The sequence below is a fragment of the Mytilus edulis genome, chromosome 6, assembly GCF_963676685.1.
Source record: "Mytilus edulis chromosome 6, xbMytEdul2.2, whole genome shotgun sequence".
Classification (NCBI taxonomy): domain Eukaryota; kingdom Metazoa; phylum Mollusca; class Bivalvia; order Mytilida; family Mytilidae; genus Mytilus; species Mytilus edulis.
Genome location: NC_092349.1, coordinates 15,997,063 through 16,020,917, shown reverse-complemented (window position 1 = coordinate 16,020,917; position 23,855 = coordinate 15,997,063). Strand labels below are relative to the sequence as shown.

Genomic DNA, 23,855 nt, shown 5'->3' with positions numbered 1-23,855 from the left:
AAAACCAACACATTGATACTTTGACATTAGAATAAAGCTGTCGTCTTCAAATATAGACAGGTGTAGGTAAAGCGTGTGAAACAAGTAATACTGTTAGTATGCTAGTTAATTATAGTATATTCATTTAAATAATCTTTGACTTGTATCAAACTAGAAAAAAAAGAGATTTTGCTTGGATAGTAAGATTTCTCGTTTGCAATCAAACCACGTGTGTTTAATAAATATCTAAATAAGAAAAATAGCAATTCATATTTTGCATATGTTATGTAAGGAATAAACGTTGAAAAATAATCATTTGCATACAAAAGTCTTTATATCTTATCATTGCATTTTAATGATTAATACATTGAATTGTTGCATGTAGTCTCTAAACTTTTACATATATTGTCACATAAGTGCCATAATTGACTATACACTTTCTAATTGTGTAGTATATAGACATAAGGGTATATATAAATTTTCATAAGTTACAAAATTAAAAAAATTATCAACACACTCATTATTTCAAAACAACATTCATTTAAATAATTTAGAAATCAAATTAAGATCTGCACTTGTTACCAAAACAACAAATTCTTTTTATGAACCACAACGATCGTACTCGTCTTCAGAATCTGATGACATACCACGATAGACAAAACCTTTTTGGCCTTCTGCAGAGAGATTGTTTACTTGAAATAAACTAGGCCAGCTGAATCCTGGCTGCAGATTAACATTTGTTTCAATTTCACACAATTTACCAAACTCTCGCTTTATTCCCAGTAAATCTACTGCTGACGGTGTAAAAGTTGTTTGTATCAACGATAATGTAGTCGGATTGTTGTTGTCAGTCTCATTTTCGGTCTCCTTAAGAATTGATTTGTTCTGTGTATTTTTTCGGAGTATCTCCTCTTTGTATGAATCTCTTAATTTATTGATTATTTCTACAAGTTTTGCTGCATGGAGATCTATAGCTCGTATTTGCTCCTCTAATTCAACCTGCCATTCTTCCTTATATAAGTTAATTTGTTGCTGAAGCATTTCAATGAAAAGTGAATTGTTAGTTCTTCTTGAAATTGACTTTAATGCATGTCTTGTGTGTAATGATTCCACGCATTCATCACAAATAAATTTCCTACATTCCGTGCATAGAAATGTAGTTTCTTTGTTATGTAACGTACAAAACACGTGCTCCGTACTTCTTTTTGAGACTGCCGATTGTATTTTTGACATGGCTGGAACTTCAGTTGGTCTATTGAACAAATAACAAAAAAGACTACATTTTAACTAACATTGATGATTTTATTTTCCTTTTGCATCATTTTTTTTATCGCACGCGAAAGGGATTTGAGTGCTGTCTTATCGATAAGATATGGCAATTTTGGAAAAATATATCAAAATATGCATTCACAATTTCATTTCTCGTTTACTTCGTGTTGTTTTTAACGGATTATGTGTTAGTGAGCAATGCATTTTTCTACAATACAAATGGATGTTTTTATTATTTTGAAACCTTTTGGGTCGGCAAGGAAATTCGAAACCATAAATAAATGCATTCAAAATGAGTATAGCTAATCATTTATTTTTCTTAAACTTTTATAAACATTATGATTATAGGTAAGAGTAATCGTAGTACGTATTAATGGTTTAGATAATTTTACCCATGAGAGGATTTAAATTTTATATTTGTGCCAGACGTGTGTTTGATCTACAAAAGACTCATCAGTGATGCTCGAATCAAAAAAGTTAAAATGGTCAAATAAAGTACGATGATCATGATCACTGAGAAAAAAATAAGAAAACAAAGTAGTAATAATTGATATTTACCATATTCTTACGTCTCAATTCACAAAACATGTATATTCATGTAAATCAATGAAACATGTGAAATATGTTGCTATATTACGTATAAAATGTGATAAGGAAACTTATTGTATGTATTGTCCCACTTCCGGATGGAAAATAGGAGGGAAGTGAACAATTAACTTATCATCATACACATATTAAATCAAGTTTCGGTTTAATAAACAATGAAATATTGGTAGCAAAATGAAAATTCACAAGTAGTTGACAATTGACCATTGACCTCTAAGTCAAGTGTTCACGTAATAAATAATGTCAAAGGTTGTTATTGGGTGTGGTATATTTTAATTCATTGCAGGTTTACACTCTTTTGAATAGATTAAAACCATATTTAATAACTTTAAATAATCTGTTTTTAAATATATAAATAAGAATTATTAGATGAGTGAAATTGTCTGATTTATTAAGTTATCAGCTTTTCATTCAATGGAAAACCACAATATTATTTCTTACATCACTGGGTCGATACCTCTGCTGGTGGATTATCAGTCGCCGAGAGTATCATCAGCTCAGTAGTTAGTGCTTCGGTACTGACATGATTTAACAAACTTTACTAAAATTGTCCGTTTATAAATTTTGAAATTATTATGAAATTAAGGTTTCAACTCCCTCAGGCAAAGTTGGCTTTAGATGAATTTGTCTATTTATTTTATGTATTTTTGACATATAGCTCTTCAACTATTTTCGGTTCTTATACATCTTCGGATTTCAAATGTTTGGCTTTGAGTGTTCATGATGAAGGTATATCCAGAAAAGCGCTTCGAACGCAAGAAATTATTAAACGTGTTGTTTTCAATTTATATCACTGGGTCAATACCTCTGCGGGTTGACTATCAGTCCCAAAAGGTATTATCAGCTCTGTAGTCAGTGCTTCGTTCATGACATGATTTAACAAACTTTAATAAAATTGTCCGTTTAGAAATTTAGAATTATTATGAAACTAAGGTTTTAACTCCGTCAGGCTAAGTTGGCTTTAGATGAGTTTGACTATTCATTTTAGGCATTTTTGACATATTGCTGCTAAACAATTTTCGGTACTTATACATCTTCGGATTACAATTGTTTGGTTTTGAGCGCTCCACGATGAAGGTAAATCCAGAAAAGCGCTTCGGACACAAGAAACTATAAAACGTGTTGTTTTCAATTTTTTAACTAAACTAAGGCATTTGTCCGAATCGCTTTTCTATATTTGCCGTGATCAGGAACGCTAAAACATAAAGAAAAATTAAAAGCTAGGAATGAAAGCAAACGTTTGACACGAGCATGTATTGGGTGATTTCAGTGTACATGCGGAGTTTAAAATGTTGATTTAATAAACATGAAAGCATAAATTCCAATAAGAGTGAACCGGACACTGTAACTGTAAACTAGATCGTATGTTTTTCTTTTTTTCTTCCATACCATTGGATATCAACTGATTGATACTTTTATTAAGGTTAGCATAATTTATCTTTAATTTGTAATTGGCTTTGAAGTAGCTTTCAGGTACTGAAGTTACTCTTATTTCGGCGCTGTATGTCTATTGTCTTTATTTTATTTGTGTTTCTGCGATGTACCGATTTTTTTATATGCAAATTATGTAGAAAATGGTCGATTAAACCTTGATATACAACTAGATAAACCTCTCACTTATATGACAATCGCATTAAATTCCATTATGTTGGCAACGATGTGTGAACAAAACAATCAGACATAATGGGTAAAAATGTAAGATTAGGGAACAGCAGCCAACATTGTGATAATATCTTAATCACGTTCACAAAAAATGTTTCAAAAGCAGAAGCTTGTCAATACTGGGGTTCGGAGTTGAAATTCCTAAATTTGGAAGGTGAGCTCGATTCCAATCTTAACAAGTAGGGTTGTCTATTTTTACCTAACCAATCGCTACTTAACAGAATAACACTTTAGGACTACAAGTAGCGTGCAGCAAAAACCAGTCATCGTTATCATTGGATTCGCTCTGATTCGCCGCTTTAAACCAGTCTTCACTATGGTTAGATTTAAAAAAACATGTTAGCTATCACATCCTTTATATATTTTAAATTTTAGACATAAACATGTTTCCTTTTGTTTAATAAAGATAGAAAATGTAAGTGCATAGTTTATTTATAAATTGGCTTTAACAATATTCACTCTATGACGGCTCCATGTTAAAAGATTGCAAAAATTTACATCGTCAAACTGTCTAGCACTTTAAACAACTAAATTGTTAGTCTCAATCGATTTTAAACAAATATTAGATTTCAAGCGCATACCATATTGATTTTTCGTAACTGTTCTTGGGCCATATCAAATACTATATATTTATTTTATTTGTTTGCCAGCACAGTAGGTGTTCGCTTATTAAAAAATCTTATGTCTTACAGTTTTGACCACTGAACTATTTTCGTTCATTATGAACTTTGTCAGTTCGGTACATTATTTAAACCTTTTTGAAATAAATCCAACGCTTACTTATTCCTCACGGGAACGTTTCTTTTAAATTAAAACATTTCAATATTTCAATTAAAAAAGATTTAACCTAATTTTTATATGAGGGTCTAAAAGGAAAAAAAAGCACTTTCAAAATTGTAGGTAACTTGAATAGGCCTATTTGTAGTTCAGTGAATGTGATGGATTTATTCAATATGTCTCTTTGTCGGCCGAGGAGCCATGGACATCTTCGCTATAATCCGCCTGATATGCATGAGGTTTCTATAGATGGCCTTGCAGAACATATCAATAAACCTCTTTGAATTCACCACATTCTCTCTAAACTGTACTCACTTCCGCTTTCTAGGCTGAACTCTCTATTGAAAGCGTGTGAAGAATGCCACACTACAGATAGTCGATTTGCAAATATAAATAGTTTCCATGGTGATGGATATTGCTAACCATAGATTATTCAAACCCGTTTTCGAACATTCTGAGGAACTGCAGAAACGTTCATTCTTCAATTTGAAGTTCACAAACATGGGTAATGATGCTATACATATAATTAATATTCTTCACCATAAAAGACTAAAAAGCAACATTCATTCTTACTTTAAGGATCAATCTTCTCCTATAGTATCCTATTCCTACACCAACCCTGTTGCATCTAGACATTTTATTCACAAAAAAATGTTGCAGAATCTAAATATTGATGACTTCAAAGCTAAACCACCTGATTTTGCCTGTTCACATTCCCATTTCGTGTATAATCCTGTTGGCCATGTAATTTCTGGAGACCTAAACATAGTCAATAACTACAAGTTGAGACCTTCCATTCTTATATTGGAATCCTAAGCTTCACAAGAATCCTTATAAGGAAGGTATATTGCAGGTTCTTCCAAGTGTTCCACTAAACCCCTTTCTAACGTGCTTACTGCCATAATCACTGCAGTCAAAGAAGGACTTCAGAAATATTCAGAAACGGCATATTCAAGAAGTGGTGTTAATCAGATGTGGATACTGAAAATTCAAAAGAGTAATTGGTGAATTTACAATCTCAATCATTAAAACATTGTACCAACATTAAAACCTTTGATTTTTCAACTCTTTTTACCACTATTCCACATACTCAACTAAGAGCTCGACTGAAAAAACTCGTCAGCTTATGTTGCTAAATAAAAAGGGCACTACACGTTTTAAATATCTAGTTTTGGGCTGCAACTCAGCTTACTTTGGGAAAAATCATACAGAGTCAAGGAAAAAATATACCGACGAGGATATCACTGCTATGCTGTTGAATTTGGAGGTCTGGTCTTCTAACAGACTATTGAAATCCCAGTTGATACCAATTGCGTTCCTCTACTTGCAGATTTGTTTTTATATTACTGTGAAGCAGAATTTATCCAAGGGCTTGTACAGAAAGGAGAAAAGAAATTAGCCCAGTCTTTTAATTTGACCTTTCGGTATATTGATGATGTACTGTCTCTTAATAATAATAGATTCAGTGATCACTTACATTTAATATATCCAAGTGAACTTGAAATTAAAGATACTACCGACACAGATAAATCTGCTTCATATTTAGACCTTTTTTCTCGACATAACTACTGATGGTAGGTTGAATATTAAAATTTATGACAAACGCGATGATTTTTAATTTTCCTACAGTCAACTTTTCATTTCTCAAAGTACGTTGATTTTGTTGAACGAGGAATACTGCTTTCTCAAAAGTTGCTAAGACAGAGCTATGAATCAATCAAAGTACGGTCATCACTCAAGAAATTGTACGGTCGCAATCAATGGCTGATTGGCCATTATGACAAAAGTGTGTCAGAAATCATATCTGATATTCTTCCTCAGTCATAATAATCTTCCATCATAACCGAACTGAACAAAGAAAGAACACGACGGGTGCCGTATACGGTGCAGGAAATGCTTACCCTTCCGGAGTACCTGATTTCAATCCCGGTTTTTAGTGGAGTTCGTATTATTTATAACTGTTGATGTAAATGTCCTTTGGTTTTGTGAGTCTTTGTTTACTCCTTGGTTTTGATTGTTATTGTTCTTAAAGACTACTGTGATGTCGAAATATCTTTACTGATTGTTGTAGGCAAATAGTAAAATGAAGATGATATCAAAAATATCGAATAAGAAATTGAATAATCTTGCCTTTATACGAGGTCCAAAGTTCTGTTTATTATGATTTTATTAAGAATAATACATTTTTATTTAGACTCAATTCTATTTATTTTAGAGTGTCAAATGTGTCATGATTTATATATTTTGTTCTAATATGACGTGTTTCCTTCGCTTTGTAAATAACAGCGTGATAAAATTCTCGATATATCTATACTTAAAGCAGACTCATAGATTTACATAACAATGGCTGTTCCAATATACTTCCCACGTAAATCCACATGTATTGGAACCTATTTGCACATCCTTTGTCGATTCATTGTTTTAAAAATTGCAATTAAAAAAAGAAAAATAATTTGCATTCATATTCGAATGCATAATAAAACGAAGTAATGCACAAGAGCTCGAAGAAATCAACAAAATGAAAAATAATTAAAATTCCACGAAAGTCTATTACTAATTTTGGCGCATGTAAGTCATTTCAAAACATGACGTCATACAAATGAAAACGCTAGAGTTAAAAGGTTTCTGTTACGTGAGCCATCCAAATTCGTAAAATATTGTATTTAAATTGATTTTTGAGGTAAGTATTGTTGACTTTTCTATTGTATTCCATTATTCGCATATTTACTGCTTTCAGGAAGTCAACATGGCGGCTCCGAAATGTCAACTTTCGATTTGACAAATCTTACGAGGAAAAACATGTAAATTAAAAATGGCAAATGTTGTGTTGGAGAATTGAAAGAACTAAACCGATTTTTTTCTAGCGGTTATTCACGAAATAATCCATGCAAGCTATAGATTTTTTAGAATGCTTGAGCTTTATCTAACGGGTAGTAAAACAGAACAGCCGCACACACAGCATACCCACTCTCGCTTCAGTTTTTTAATGACCGTATTTGTCCTATTAGAATCGAATTAATTCATGGAAGCCATAGATTGTTGGAAATTTACACATGGCCTATATAAAATGAGATATGACAAGGCTAAACCAACTGCATTTTTCTAATTGTTCCTATTTGGTTTACATTTATTAATTTTATAGTTTTGTTTTGTATTTATAAACTTTTATGATAATAAAACTTATTTTATTTGTTATCCTACTTCCGAATAGAAATAACTTATATAGAAGAGGGAAGTGTAAAATTAACTTACAAGTGGCTTTCAACATTAGATCAATAAAGAAATTGATAGACAGATAAACATTTACAAGTTGTTGACATTTAACCCTTGGACAATCTTGGCAACATTTAAAGTTTTTGACATTAGGAGTGAAATTATAGAACATTATTTTTCCATGTGAAATTAATGGTTTGGAAACATTTATTTATTTTTTTATTTTTTCACTCGGTTATGGTGTGTGACCCGAATTTGTTTTCCATTATTCGATGTATGAGTATTGACCAGCGGTTCACTAATTACTTACCAATATAATAAAATGTGTTTTTTTTTATTATCGTAACCATTGTTGTATTATGATTTTTATTTTTTTTTTTTTTTTATTTCAATCTTGTTTCTAAAATATCATACATTCAGACCTCATAAATTCAGACCAACTAAAATCTTTAAAAAAAAGGAAGATGTATCAAAATACTAATCGAAATTGTTTGTAAAGTGTGCTGTATGTGAATTTGTTCAAAGAATTTGGGTATCAATAAATGTATACAATTCTTTATTTCTGTAAACATGAGGTTATTTATTAGTAAAAATTAATTTTTAAAAATTAATTTCTGAAGATTTATAGAAATCAAACGGATTATACCTTGTCTGAGACCTGAATTACACACATATAACGGGCTACCCGTGTCTTAATGGTTTTGACTGTGCAGGTATTTGTAAAACATTCACATGCAGCATGTATATTCTTCACATGTCTATTGTTTCCTAATATTTTGAGTAATCCATCTAAATGCACTTTTTTATTTTACCTTTTTTTTCGTTTTAGAAAATGTTTTCAATAAAGTTTTGATGTGATATTCTGTGTTTGTATGTGTGTATGTGTTGCTTTGGTTTTTTACAACAAACGTGACAAATATATTGAAAAACCCAACTTATTATGTTCCGCATACGTAATGGATTTTCTTAGTTGCTATAAAAATAATTTTATCGTATAAGTAATGATTCATTATAACACTTTAAAACATTAAACTTAAGTAAATTTCGGGATTTTGTATTATAAATGTTCATTGGCGAATGCATGTCATTATTTTTATCTCTGTGAGTCTGACATTCCTAAGTGTTCGGTATAGCTTTTGACTACGTCAGATAGTACAAGTGTTATGATGACGTTTTAGAGGTTCGAATAGGGGGACGTTCTATATACTAGTACCCCGGTAGTTTACTGAATATATATACTGCCATCTCTGTGTTGTTATTCAATCACAAAACTCGACACATTTGTAATCTGTCATATAATATGTTATTCTGCTGCCACACGCTTCATATCTAAACTTACATAAAACAAAATGTTTGTGTTCAAAAAGTTTGCTGTCGGTGTTTAAAGCGTGAAGAGAGCGGGAGTGGATCGTAACCCTTGGCTAGCAAAGATGTGTTTAAAGAGGCACTAGCTACGAGATATATATACAAAAAATCTAGAGTTTGATATTTTTATGCAAACATTAATGAAAGTGAAATAGTGAAATAAAAATTTTGCTTTTATCAATAAGTCTGGTTTAATTTTTGACAAATTCAGTTAAGAAACATTGATGATGAATTATTCACTTACACGAGAATAATTATACCTCATTGAATTCGAATTCAGTTGAAGTTATTTACGCATAAGCTAGAGATGGATAAACGAGGGTCGAAAGATACCAAAGGGACAGTCAAACTCATAAATCTAAAACAAACTGACAACGCCATGGCTAAAAATGAAAAGGACAAACAAACAAGAGCACACACGACACAACATAGAAAACTAAAGAATAAACAACACGAACCCCACCAAAAAACTAGGGGTGATCTCAGGTGCTCCGGAAGGGTAAGCAGATCCTGCTCCACATGTGGCACCCGTCGTGTTGCTTATGTGATAACAAATCCGGTAAATAGTCTTATTCGGTAGGTCACATTCATGAAAGGGAAGGGGATTGTAGTTACATTGCATGCATTGTGCGTGTTTTTGGTTTATTAAAGGAAAAGAATGTCAAAATTAAAAGTGAAACAAAGATAAAACATTTGATTGTCTGATTCGATCCACAAAAAAAATCTATCTCATACAGGTAAAAACCATGATTTAAAACTTATATTTTTAATCTATATTTTAAAATTAAACAAACCTACAAAAATATCCAATTGCATAATTTCACTTGCTATTTGTATATATATATATCAATGTTTATATCGCTTATATAACCATTGGAGGTGATCGGAGTTCGCCTCGATAGTTAATAAGATAGCGTTAAGACTAAAATACACACGAAACGAAGCTACATATGATCGAACCAATGCCCTGTAAATTGTTTACTTCAGACTTATGCATGGTTATAAATCAAATATAAGAAGTTGAGACAATTCGGAGGACACGAATTTGACAGCGTAACAAAATCTATGAAAATTTTTAGGAAAAGTAATACTTTTTTACACAATTAGTTAATTTCACAATTTCCTGGAAATTCATTAAAACATCATGACGTATTGGTTATTGTGAATTGTGATTTTTTTAAGGATACGATAAACTTTTTACCATTCGCCCACTATTTCGGTCAAATGAATTTTGGACTTTCTTCCTCTTCTCAGAAATAAATGTTCGCTTAGATATTGCATTCCACTTTTTTTTTTGTCATTTTACATAATATATATATATAAACTTTTTTAGTATTGACTTAACTACATACAAATTTATCTAAATAACCTCATTTGTCGGCTTTAAACGTCATGTTTCGGAGTTATCGATTGAAACGATATTTTGCATCTGTCTTAAGTGTAGCTCGATTCTCGTTTTTTATATAGATTATAAGACAATACTTTGACCTATATATAATGAATTACTTTTACAGGTTATGACTTGGACGGAGAGATGGATAATTAGCACTGAAACCATATTTGAAAAAAGTGTTTTATTCATATTATATCAATCGTCAAAGGTTCATGTTTGTAAAAACCTTCCTCAGGAAAGCACAAGCGTTACTATTTAAAAGCCGTGGATGTACAAATTCAAAGAAAAGTTAGAAACTTTATATCCTAAATACCAAGAATCTCAAACTCATCATAGATCAAACATGTAAAACATCTCTTAAAATCTTGGCACATTGTTAACACGGATGCATACAATAAAAAAAACAAATCCGCCGGAAATAACACGGCGATAAAAATACTTCAAAACAAATGATGATACTGTGTTTATCATATCTAATGGCAGCGCGCATGATCAACGTGGATCATTGATTGACTTAACAATTTTCCACTGTTTTGTTAAATAAAAGTACACCAAACATAGAATGACCATGTTTCAGAAAAAATATATATTCTTAGAAAGAAAATCCAAAGTTAAATATGTTGTATCGTCAAAAGGTTAAGTAGAGATGTTAATTTTGCATACATTATTTTTTTTCAATATGTTTTCATAATTCTATTCATTTTCATCAAGGTATATTTTAAGCATTTTCACAAACTCTAAATAAACACACCTTTGATTTTAATTTTTCGATGTGCCAATGATAAAACATCTGCATAAAAAATATCATCGACATATGACCGGTGGTGTCCCCTTAAATCACTTAATCCTAAAACAATACATTAACACTTCGCCAAATAAAGGCAACAGTAGTATACCGCTGTTCAAAACTCATAAATCCATGGACAAAAAACAAAATCGGGGTAACAAACTAAAACCGAGGGAAACGCATTAAATATAAGAGGAGAACAACGACACAACACTAAAATGTAACACACACAGAAACGGACCAAGCATCAGACAAAATCCCACGAGAATAACAAATATAACATCAAAACCAAATACATGAATTTGGGATAGACAAGTACCGCCAAAGTGTCAAAGTAAATAATAATAATAGCTGGGGAGGCGTTCCCAAATGATTACCATTGGAATGAGATGTGACAAATGCAAATCAAATATAATAATTTTACTAGTAGTGGTTTTTAGTGAATTAAAATACTTAAATACTTCAACTTCTTGACTTCGCAACGTCGTGTTTTTCTTTGCATATTAACAGGTACATGACAAGACACGTGACTTACATAACGCAGTCTGGACTGTTTGTTACCACTTGTTGTAATATGCTGGTTTATATGATGAAAATATATTCCTAGACTTTTGCACAGTTTGTATGAAAAGGACATGTAGTATTATAGTCAATGAGACAACTCTCTACAAGAGACCAAATGACACAGAAATAAACAAATGAAAACAGTTCACCGTCCGGCCATAAACAATGAGCAAAGCCCAACGCATAGTCTTTACAAAATTTTAATGAGTTGTGAAATTTTGTGTTTAGATACAGTTTTCTGTAGTGTATAGACCTAGAGATATTGTCAAATACGAGACAGCATTGACTATACACTTTATAAATATGTAATATGTATTGAGAACTCTTCACAAGCTACCATGTTAAACACATGTCTTACCAGCTTATACATTGAAAACGATATTCCGTTTGATAATTCAGAATTCAGATATTGCTTATTACCAAAGTAATCAAAAGCTAGAATTGAATCACAACGATCCTTATCTTCCTCGAAATTAATCAAATGACATTCCACGATAGACACAACCTTGTTCTTTAACTTTATATAGACTAGGCCAGCTGTATCCTGGCTGAAGACTAACGTTTATTTCGTTTGAACAAAGTTCACCAAATTCTCGCTTTATTCCCAGTATATCTATTTTTGACGGCGTAAAAGTAGTTTGTATCAACGATAATGTAGATGGTATATTGTTGTCAGATTCTTCTTCGATCTCCTTTAGAATTGACTTGTTCTTTGTATTATTCTTGAGAACCGCTTCTTTGTATGAATCTCTCAATTTATTTATAGTTTCTACCAGTTTTGCAGCATGATGATCAATCGCGTTCAACTGCTCTTTCAATTCAACCTGCCATACTTCCGTATAAACTTGAATTTGATTATTAAGCATTTCATTAAAATGTACAACGTTGTTTGTTCTTGGAATGGATTTTAAGTTATGTTTAGCATGTAGTGATTCCACGCATCGATCGCAAACAAATTGCCTACAATCTGTGCATAGGAATGTAGTTTCTTTTTTATGTGAAGAACAAAACACGTGCTCTGTACTTCTTTTAAATATTGCACACTGACTTCCTGACATGACTGGAACTTCAGTTGGTCTATTGAATATATATTAAAAGAAAACAATTAAACTTTATATATTTATTAAGTCTTTCCACTTTTCTGTGGAAAGACTTATTGTTTTTGTTCTGATTATTATTAAGTCTTTCCACTTTTCTGTGGAAAGACTTATTGTATTTGTTCTGATTATTAGGTCTTTCCACTTTTCTGTGGAAAGACCTATTGTTTTTCTTCTGATTATTTTTTTTTTTTTTCTTCCGCCTAATTTTGTTCTTGCGATAAACATTTGTTTCGCAATATGTCGCTTAGATATTTTGTATATGATATCGAACAGTTTATGCGCTTTTGAAATTTACCCTGCGTAAACGAATACTTTTCTTTGTAGGAGTTATCTCCCCAAACACTGTTTTCCTTGTTATGGCATCTCCTTCGCAACCGTTAAAGATTATGACAAATTTATTTTACAAAATTGTTCGTTACATCCTCAGTAATTTTTGGCGTATTTGGATCGAAGCGATTCGAAGAAATTTTATAGGAGTTATCTATCTTTTCGGAATAAATTTGTCGGTATTTTTTTTTAACTCATAAACCGTTAACCGTATAACCCTGGAATGTTTTTATTTGAGTCCCCTGATTCCTAACTTAGAAAATTAGGTCAAGGTCAAAGGTCAAGGTCATATTTTAGATTTTCATATGTCTTTGATTTCCCTATAACTCTTGAACGGTTATAGATACAAAAAAATTAAGCAGTGAAAAATGCTTGGTACTTCAAGGGGCAACTTTTTTTACATTATGACTATATTGATTTTACCATCATGTAAGGGACATAACTCCCATCGATGGTTTTTAAAAGGCCATTTTTAGGCAAAACTCTTAAACAAAAGGTCCTTGACCCATAGGGTCTTTTGCAATGACCTTGTGGAGCAATGACCTTGACGAAGGTTTCAAGGTCAAAGGTCAAGGTCATCAAATTATGTGGTTTTGGCACTATTTAAACAGTTTTATGTGTGTTTGAATTTCAACCAACCAACCAACATACCAACCAACCAACCAACCAACCAACCAACCAACCAACCAATCAATCAATCAATCAATCAATCATGATCATGATCAACCAATCATGTTTCCGTCTCATGTGTTTAATATAGGGTCCAAGATCTTCTTTGTGTCTTTTTCCGTGTTTCAATTGACCCTATCCAATGTGTTTAACCAACCAACCAACCAACCAACCAACCAACCAACCAACCAACTAATCAATCAATCAATCAATCAATCAATCAATCAATCAATCAATCAATCAATCAATCAATCATGATCATGATCAATCAATCATGTTTCCGTCTCATGTGTTTAATATAGGGTCCAAGATCTTCTTTGTTTCTTTTTCCGTGTTTCAATTGACCCTATCCAACGTGTTTAACCAACCAACCAACCAACCAACCAACCAACCAACCAACTAATCAATTAATCAATCAATCAATCAACCAATCAATCAATCAATCATGATCATGATCAATCAATCATGTTTCCATCTCATGTGTTTAATATAGGGTCCAAGATCTTCTTTGTTTCTTTTTCCGTGTTTCAATTGACCCTATCCAACGTGTTTAACCAACCAACCAACCAACTTATCAATTAATCAATCAATCAACTAATCAATCAATCATGATCATGATCAATCAATCATGTTTCCGTCTCATGTGTTTAATATAGGGTCCAAGATCTTCTTTGTTTCTTTTTCCGTGTTTCAATTGACCCTATCCAACGTGTTTAACCAACCAACCAATCAACCAACCAACCAACCAAGCAACTAACCAACTTATCAATCAATCAATCAATCAATCAATCTGTATGACTGTTTAATCATGACAGTTTATTGAAGGAACAAACTCTCAATTATTCAAGAAAAATTGAAATTTAATATTGTTCTTACGTCACTTCTGAAAAAAAAAATCCACATGTTCTCTGAAACTACAAGTACAATCGACCTCAAAATTTGCAGTCAGCAGGGCATACATGTACTAAACGTTTATAAAAAAAACTTGGTGCAGATATCTCTCAAAGCTTTTCCTAGAGAAAAGAAATGGCAATGCCGTAAAAATAGCTTGCTAGGTCCGTAAATCTCAGTAAAAACCTACAATAAAATGTCCGCTCCGAGTTTGAAATACTAATCTGTGTTACAAACAGGTGCTGAAAAATGTACATTATCAGAAAATAATCAATAAATGTGTTTTAAAGTTACACCGGATCAATTAAATCCAAAACATGCACTACTTGTGAACTGTCATCAAAATGTCAATTTCCTACAATGACAAAAGAAATTACCTTGTGTACATTCCATCTCTATAGATGTTGTCTGTTTAACGTCCCCACCTAAAAAGAAATAAAAAGACTATCTTTTCGTTATTATAAACCCGTGTCACGTGATGTTGCGCGCGCGCTGTACCTAAAATAAAAGAAAAACTTTCCAAACTAAACATGAAACTTCTCCGGTAACAATAATATAGACCCCATACAGAAACAAACAAACAAACAAACAAACAAACACCCCCCAATTTAATTAATTTTACAGGGGGAAAGACCCCCTACAATTGCTTTTTTAAAGCAATTGATTTATATTTATTATTATTATTATTATTTTTTTTTTTCCGCCAAATTTTGTTCTTGCGATAAATGTTTGTTTCGCAATATGTCGCTTAGATATTTCTCATATTGTATCGTATAGTTTATGCGCTTTTAAATTTCACCCTGCTAAGACGAACAATTTTCTCTGTAAGAGTTATCTCCCTATTCACTGTTTATCATGTGTGTGCATCTCCTTCGTAACAAAAAAAGATAGCGACAAAATTCTTTTTACAAATTGTTCGTTACATCCTCAGAAAATTTTGGCTAATTTGGATCGAAGCGATTCGATGAAATTTTATAGGAGTTATCTATCTTTACGGAATAAATTTGTCAGTATGTTTTTTTAACTCATAAACCGTTAACCGTATAACCCTGGAATGTTTTTATTTGAGTCCCCTGATTCCTAACTTAGAAAATTAGGTCAAGGTCAAAGGTCAAGGTCATATTTTAGATTTTCATATGTCTTTGATTTCCCTATAATTCTTGAATGGTTATAGATACAGAAAATTTAAGCAGTGAAAAATGTTAAATACTTCAAGGGGCAACTTTTTTACATTATGACTATATTGATTTTACCATCATGTAAGGGACATAACTCCCATCGATGGTTTTTAAAAAGCCATATTTAGGCAAAACTCTTAAACAAAGAACCTTGACCCATAGGGTCTTTTGCAATGACCTTGTGGAGCAATGACCTTGACGAAGGTCACAAGGTCAAAGGTCAAGGTCATCAAATTATGTGGTTTTGGCACTATTTAAACAGTTTTATGTGTGTTTGAATTTCAACCAACCAACCAACCAACCAACCAATCAATCAACCAACCAACCAACCAACCAACCAACCAACCAACCAACCAACCAACCAACCAATCAATCAATCAATCAATCAATCAATCAATCAATCAATGTTTCCGTTTCATGTGTTTGATACGGGATTCAACGTCTCTTTTTTTTTCGCTTGTTTTAATTGAGCCTATCAAACGTGTTTAACCAACATGTTTAACAAATATGTTTAACTAACGTGTTTAACCAACGTGTTTAACCAACCAATCAACCAACCAACCAACCAACCAATCAATCAATCAATCAATGCATGTTTCCGTTTCATGTGTTAAATACGGGATCCAAGATGTTTTTGTTTCGCTCGTTTAAATTGAGCCTATCTAACGTGTTTAACCAGCCAACGTGTTTAACCAACGTGTTTAACCAACATGTTTAACCAACCAACCACCCAACCAACCAACCAACCAATCAATCAATCAATCAATCAATCAATGCATCTTTCCGTTTCATGTGTTAAATACGGGATCCAAGATGGTTTTTTTCGCTCGTTTAAATTGAGCCTATCTAACGTGTTAACCAGCCAACGTGTTTAACCAACGTGTTTAACCAACCAACCTACCAACCAACTAACCAACCAACCAACCAACCAACCAATCAATGCATGTTTGCGTTTCATGTGTTAAATACGGGATCCAAGATGGTTTTTTTCGCTTGTTTAAATTGAGCCTATCTAACGTGTTTAACCAGCCAACGTGTTTAACCAACGTGTTTAACCAACATGTTTAACCAACCAACCAACCACCCAACCAACCAACCAATCAATCAATCAATCAATCAATGCATGTTTCCGTTTCATGTGTTAAATACGGGATCCAAGATGGTTTTTTTCGCTTGTTTAAATTGAGCCTATCCAACGTGTTTAACCAGCCAACGTGTTTAACCAATATGTTTAACCAAGGTGTTAAACCAATATGTTTAACCAACGTGTTTAACCAACGTGTTTAACCAACCAACCAACCAATCAATCAATCAATGCATGTTTCCGTTTCATGTGTTAAATACGGGATCCGAGATGGTTTTTTTTCGTTTGTTAAAATTGAGCCTATCAAACGTGTTTAACCAGCCAACGTGTTTAAACTACGTGTTTAACCGACATTTTTAACCAACGTGTTTAACCAACCAACCAACCAACCAACCAACCAATAAATAAATCAATGCATGTTTCCGTTTCATGTGTTAAATACGGGATCCAAGATGTTTTTTTTTCGCTTGTTTAAATTGAGCCCATCAAACGTGTTTAACCAGCCAACGTGTTTAACCAACGTGTTAAACCAACATGTTTAACCAATGTGTTTAACCAACCAACCAACCAACCAACCAACCAACCAATCAATCAATCACTTAATGTATGTTTCCGTGTCATGCGTTTAATACGGGATGCAAGGTCTCTTGAGGTCTTTTTCCCCTTGTTCTAAGTGACCCTATCAAACGTGTTTAATCAACCAACCAACAAACCAACCAACCAACCAATCAATCAACCAACTAATCAATCAATCAATATGTATGACTGTTTATTTATGACAGTTTATTGAAGGAACAAACTCTCAATTATTCAAGAAAATTTTTATTTTATTATTGTTCTTACGTCTCTTCTGAAAAAAAATCCACATATTCTCTGAAACTACAAGTCCAATCGACCTGAAAATTTGCAGTCAGCAGGGCATACATGTACTGAAGGTTCATAAAAAAACCTTTTGCAGATATCTCTCAAGACTTTTCCTAGAAAAAAGAAATCGCAATGCCGTAAAAATCGCTTGCTAGGTCCGTCAATCTCAGTAAAAACCTACAATAAAATGTCCGCTCCGAGATTGAAATACTAATCTGTGTTACAAACAGGTGCTGAAAAATGGACATTATCAAAAAATAATCATTAAATGTGTATTAAAGTTACACCGGAACAATTAAATCCAAAACATGCACTGCTGGTGAACTGTGATCAAAATGTCAATTTCCTACAATGACAAAAGAAATTACATTGTGTACATTCCATCTCTAGACATGTTGTCTGTTCAAGGTCCCGACCTAAAAAGAAATTAAAAGACTAAGTTTTTCTTAATATAAACCCGCGTCACGTGATGTCTCCTCAATATTGCGCGCGCGCTGTATCTAAAATAAAAGAAAAACTTTCCAAACTAAACATGAAACTTCTCCGGTAACATAATAATATAGACCCTTTACAAAAACAAACAAACAAACAAATACCCCCCCCCTTTTTTTTCCAAATCAATCAATAAAAAAACCCAATTATCCATTCATCACAGGGGAAAGACTGCCTAACAATTGTTTTCAAAACAATTGCTTTATATTTATTATTATTATTATTTTTTTTTTTTTCCGCCAACTTTTGTTCTTGCGATAAATGTTTGTTTTGCAATATGTCGCTTAGATATTTCTCATATTGTATCGTATAGTTTATGCGCTTTTAAATTTCACCCTGCTAAGCCGAACCATTTTCTTTGTAAGAGTTATTTCCCTTTTCACTGTTTATCATCAAAGCGTATCTCCTTCGTAACAAAAAAAGATAGCGACAAAATTCTTTTTACAAATTGTTCGTTACATCCTCAGTAATTTTTGGCGTATTTGGATCGAAGCGATTCGATGAAATTTTATAGGAGTTATCTACCTTTACGGAATAAATTTGTTCGTATGTTTATTTAACTCATAAACCGTTAACCGTATTACCCTGGGATGTTTTTATTTGAGTCCCCTAGGTCCTAACTTAGAAAATGAGGTCAAGGTCAAAGGTCAAGGTCAAGTTCTCAATTGTGACTTTTGCTTGTTTTTGCATTTTCTCACTCACTTTGAGAGATACATATAAAAGAACAAGTGCAAAATGTCTGCTTAATTGTTATGAAGATATGCTACATTTAGTCTTATACAATTAGATGGCATCTTATAGGAGTTGTCGCCCCTGAAATGTCTTGATATGAGGTTATTTGCTTATAACTTCAAGTAAGTTCATTATAAAGACATTTGACCTGATACAAAAGGTTAAGTGACAAATGACCTTGAAAAATGGCTACCGGAAGTGACCTTGAGAAAACCGGAAGTAGCGTTTTTTGCAATTTTTTCACATAAAAGTACTCAGAATCCATATATTTTTTCATATAGATACATTAACAAATTACTGAAGACTAAAAATGACTTCCAACAAACCGGAAGTGGCCAATTATCTCCCATTCTACATACAAAAGTATATAGAAACTATATATTTTTGCAATCAGTGTGAAAGAAGCTATCATATGAGACCAGATGTGACATTCATTTCACCGGAAGTAGCATATTATCTCCCTTATATCACTCAAAAAGATCATTAAACCATTATTTATCGCATCAGTATGAAGAAACTACCTTCTTATCCAAATTTCTGTGGTGTGGAAAGACTTTCAATTGTTCTCTGAACAATTGGTTTTTAATTTTATTATATTTTGTTTTGTTCTTCAATACAAAGTGTAATCTTTGTTAATTAAATGTTAAAATTTCATATAACATTTGATATATTCCTTTGTATTTTCGAGCGTCATTTTCCTCAGTATTTGTTCGTTAACAATATGTTTGGAATATGCTCTAACTTTTTCTTAGTTTATAATTATATATTGATATTTTTTTGATGACGGCACACAAAATGATATCAAATAAAATATCCGATCAAAATCAATAAAACTGAGCTCTATGGTTTTCGTAGACTTTTGATTACGTTTATTAATCATATCAAAAATAAGCCTAATGATATATTTTTTGAATTGTATAAAAGTGTCCACGAACTTTTAGATTATTAATTTTTAATAGTTTAAATCAAAATACAAAATTAAAAAAAAATCATAGTTACCGTATCCCTACACCTTCGTTAACACACCATAACCAATTTATAAAATTAATAGTATTTATAAACTCTGACTATAAGGAAGCTTACGTTATGTAGTATCTTATTTCCGAATCGAAATGGCCTATGTGTATGAGGGAAGTGTAAAATTTAATTTTTAGTAGCTAAACACACAGAGAGAAAGTGAGAGGAAGATATACAATCAAGTTTCGATTTCATATATCAAAATCAGTAGTAAACACAGGAAATTACCAATTTCGAGTTGTTGACTTTTGATCCCTCAATATTAAGAATATCATTTGTATACGTTACAATAATATCAAACTTTGCTATCGATTATGCAAAAGTAAATGATTAAGACGTACCGGAATGATTTGTGTACAATATTTTTACGATGTTTTAATTTGACAATTCCTTAAATGCAACACATTATTTGATCCTTTTTTAATAACTTAATGTTTGTATGGAAGCATTTACTGTGTGAAGATATCGTTCGATCTTGTAGTAAACTAATGACCTACATTGCTCGAATACTAATCAGAGGGATCGAGGCAATGTATTTTCGTAAATAGGCTCAGATGATCACATTTTCTCGTTTAGTCTAAACTCTAATAAAAATAAGCCTAATGATATATTTTTTGAATTGTACAAAAGTGTCCACGAACTTTTAGATTATTAATTTTTAATAGTTTAAATCAAAATACAAAATAAAAAAAAAAATCATAGTTACCGTATTCCTACACCTTCGTTAACACACCATAACCAATTTATAAAATCAATAGTATTTATAAACTCTTACTATGAGGAGGAAGCTAACGTTATGTAGTATCTTATTTCCGAATCGAAATGGCCTATGTGTATGAGGGAAGTGTAAAATTTAATTTTTAGTAGCTAAACACACAGAGAGAAAGTGAGAGGAAGATATACAATCAAGTTTCGATTTCATAAATCAAAATCAGTAGTAAACACAGGAAATTACCAATTTCGAGTTGTTGACTTTTGATCCCTCAATATTAAGAATGTCTTTGTATACGTTACAATAATATCAAACTTTGCTATTGATTATTCAAAAGTAAATGATTAAGACGTACCGGAATGATTTGTGTACAATATTTTTACGATGTTTTAATTTGACAATTCCTTAAATGCAACACATTATTTGATCCTTTTTTAATAACTTAATGTTTGTATGGAAGCATTTACTGTGTGAAGATATCGTTCGATCTTGTAGTAAACTAATGACCTACATTGCTCGAATACTAATCAGAGGGATCGAGGCAATGTATTTTCGTAAATAGGCTCAGATGATCACATTTTCTCGTTTAGTCTAAACTCTAATAATTCATAAAATTGTAAATGAAAATGTAAATAGGGAATTTGTCAAAGAGACAACAACCCGACCAAAGACCAAATAACAGCCGAAGGCCACCAATGGGTCTTACTTCATGTCTATGTTGTTCATATTTGTTTAGATATTTCATTTAATTGTGAATATGCATATTTTTAATTATAACTGTGTTATTTTTGGTTAATGGGGAATAAAATTCATTTATTCTTCACTATAATCTAAAACAATCTAGAAAATAAAACCCATCTGAAATGCAATCTTATTCAAGATTTAACAATGGAATAAACGGATAAGTTATTTTAAAATATAAATACAGTTTACAATTTATACATGAAAGTGCTCTGAATACCTCTTTTGCCAGATATCAGACATTTGACCGTAAATACGTGCCGTATCAGTAAACTTTTCACTGAGACTATCAATAGACCTTATTGTTGTAATCAAATGTCAAATATAACTAGGACAATATGAACAGTAATTTTAATTTTGCAATAATCGCTTTACTTTGTACTTGTTTTCTAGGTGTACATGCAGAAATCAGTCAGACTGATGGTGAGGTAGCGAAATTATGGAAAGAACTGAATGAACTGAAGGCTGTCCTTACGGAAAATAGACTTGACCTATTTAATACCAGGAGAGAACTTGAAGGTACCAAGGATGTTTTGGCGGAAACAAGGGTACGCCTTGAAATTATGGAAGAGAAAGAGGAAAAATCGACAGAAACTCTGATTGAAACCAGACGGGACCTATTTAGAACACAAAGAGATTTAACGGAGACAAAGAAATTGGTAGAACGGAATAAAGGATTATTTGATGTTATACATACAAGTGAGTTTTTAACCATTCTAAAAATTTTAACATTTTACTGAAGTTCTAAACAGGGTGGTTTTAATCGTTCATTTTATTATCTGTACGACTATTGAGCATGGCAAAATTAAATCAGATTAGCCACAGTATTAAGTAAAAGTTCGAAATAAAGGAGATTTTAGAACACTAGATCAGGTCCTAAATATCAAGCATTACAATGTTAGCATATCTCGTTATATAAACTTTTATGTTTGAGATGAACAATAAAATCGGAAAATTGGTACTTGACCTGTGTTTATATGACAACATTATATATAACACAATCAAACAACTTGGAGTTGATCGAACACATTTAAAAAAAAATACTTTGTGGGTAATCAAAGAACAACTACATACAGTCAGACATGCAAGTTTCCACAAAATATCTCTGAACAGAACATGTAGATATAAACATAAAACCCTTCCATAAAGCAGAGATCAACAAATTAATTGTCTCATTGGCAATCTTACTACATATCCTTATTGGATGTATAGTTATGAGGACAGAATGTTGTTGTCTTGTATATATGATTTATTAAAAAACAAAAGATTCTTTCAGCAAACAACCAAAAACGGTTGCTGGATTCTACAGATGTATTGCATCAAGTTCAAGTAGACGTACAGAATCTAAAGGCCAATATGGCAATTGTCCAGTCACAAGTCAAAACTAGTAAGTCCTATGCATAATAATATAGGGTATATGAGCCAACTAAATGAGTGATAGCTTCGGCTATTTCGAATGGAAACAATTTATAAAGTTAAAGATAAAGATGGTTCTGACGTAGACTCCCTCCAAACGTATGCACGTAAATATTGCATATTCTTCAGACACAGTTTCAATATTCTATTTAACTATTTTAGTCGAAGACAAATGCTAAGTTGTTATTGGTCTTTAACTAGCTTTCAGTACCCACGTGTACTGTCATATCTGTATTGTTTCTTTAGTGTGTTTATATGATTGTGTCATGCTTTGTATCTATCAAATAAATTAAGCCCTTTTCATCTGATTTATTTAGTTTTCCCTTATGGTGATATGTAACACCAGTGTCCTTTGTAAGGGAAACATTATGCACAAGCAAACATACTTAACACCTCCAAATGATGTATGTGTCAATCCGTAGTTTATTAATCAATTTTAATTTTAAGCGTTTGATCTCATTCCTTCATCGATCAAAATTCGATTAGGACGTCAAATTATCTTGCTTTCCTCTGAAAATTCTGTTGTAACGTCAGGAAACAAGGTGACCATTTTGAAATGACTATTTTTTTGTTGCAGGTCAAACGCCAAGAATAGGATTCACGTCCGTCATAAGTAAAGACGTCGTTAATCTTGGTGACGATCAAATTATCCGCTTTGATAGAGTGTATACAAACGAAGGAAGTGACTACAATGGTCAAACGGGGATTTTCACCTGTGAAATTCCAGGACTATACGCTTTTTATGTTCATACTTTGGCCGAACCTGGGAAAAACCTTGAAACAGTAATATCTAAAAACCTTCAAACTATGGCAGTTACGTATGCATACGATAAAGAAGCCTTTTCCTCCGGCAGTAACATGGCTGTGATGACACTCCAAAGTGGTGATACTGTGCTGGTCAGATCTCGTGGCAGTGCGCATGCTCATAATGGATCAGTGATCGACTTCTGGTATACATCCTTCTCTGGGTTCCTGGTTGCACCTTGAGAAAAAAGACATAAATATGCTTTAAAATTA

General features: G+C 32.3%; 1 protein-coding gene and 2 long non-coding RNA genes across 3 annotated transcripts; 1 reads left to right on the top strand and 2 right to left on the bottom strand.

The window, feature by feature from the left end:
* Nucleotides 1-324: 324 nt before the first annotated feature.
* LOC139526001 (uncharacterized) lies at nucleotides 325-1,897 on the bottom strand. Its single transcript, XR_011665079.1, has 2 exons — nucleotides 1,807-1,897; nucleotides 325-1,231 (listed from the first exon to the last, which is right to left on the bottom strand). It is a non-coding gene; the product is annotated as an uncharacterized lncRNA (long non-coding RNA).
* Nucleotides 1,898-11,897: 10,000 nt separating this feature from the next.
* On the bottom strand, nucleotides 11,898-20,066 carry LOC139527230 (uncharacterized). Its single transcript, XR_011665309.1, has 2 exons — nucleotides 19,952-20,066; nucleotides 11,898-12,692 (listed from the first exon to the last, which is right to left on the bottom strand). It is a non-coding gene; the product is annotated as an uncharacterized lncRNA (long non-coding RNA).
* A 1,650-nt stretch (nucleotides 20,067-21,716) lies between these two features.
* LOC139526000 (uncharacterized) lies at nucleotides 21,717-23,855 on the top strand. The gene is made up of 3 exons (XM_071321186.1): nucleotides 21,717-22,121; nucleotides 22,699-22,809; nucleotides 23,416-23,855. The coding sequence occupies exons 1-3, from the start codon at nucleotides 21,761-21,763 to the stop codon at nucleotides 23,823-23,825; spliced, it is 882 nt and encodes a 293-aa protein (XP_071177287.1). The 5' UTR covers nucleotides 21,717-21,760; the 3' UTR covers nucleotides 23,826-23,855.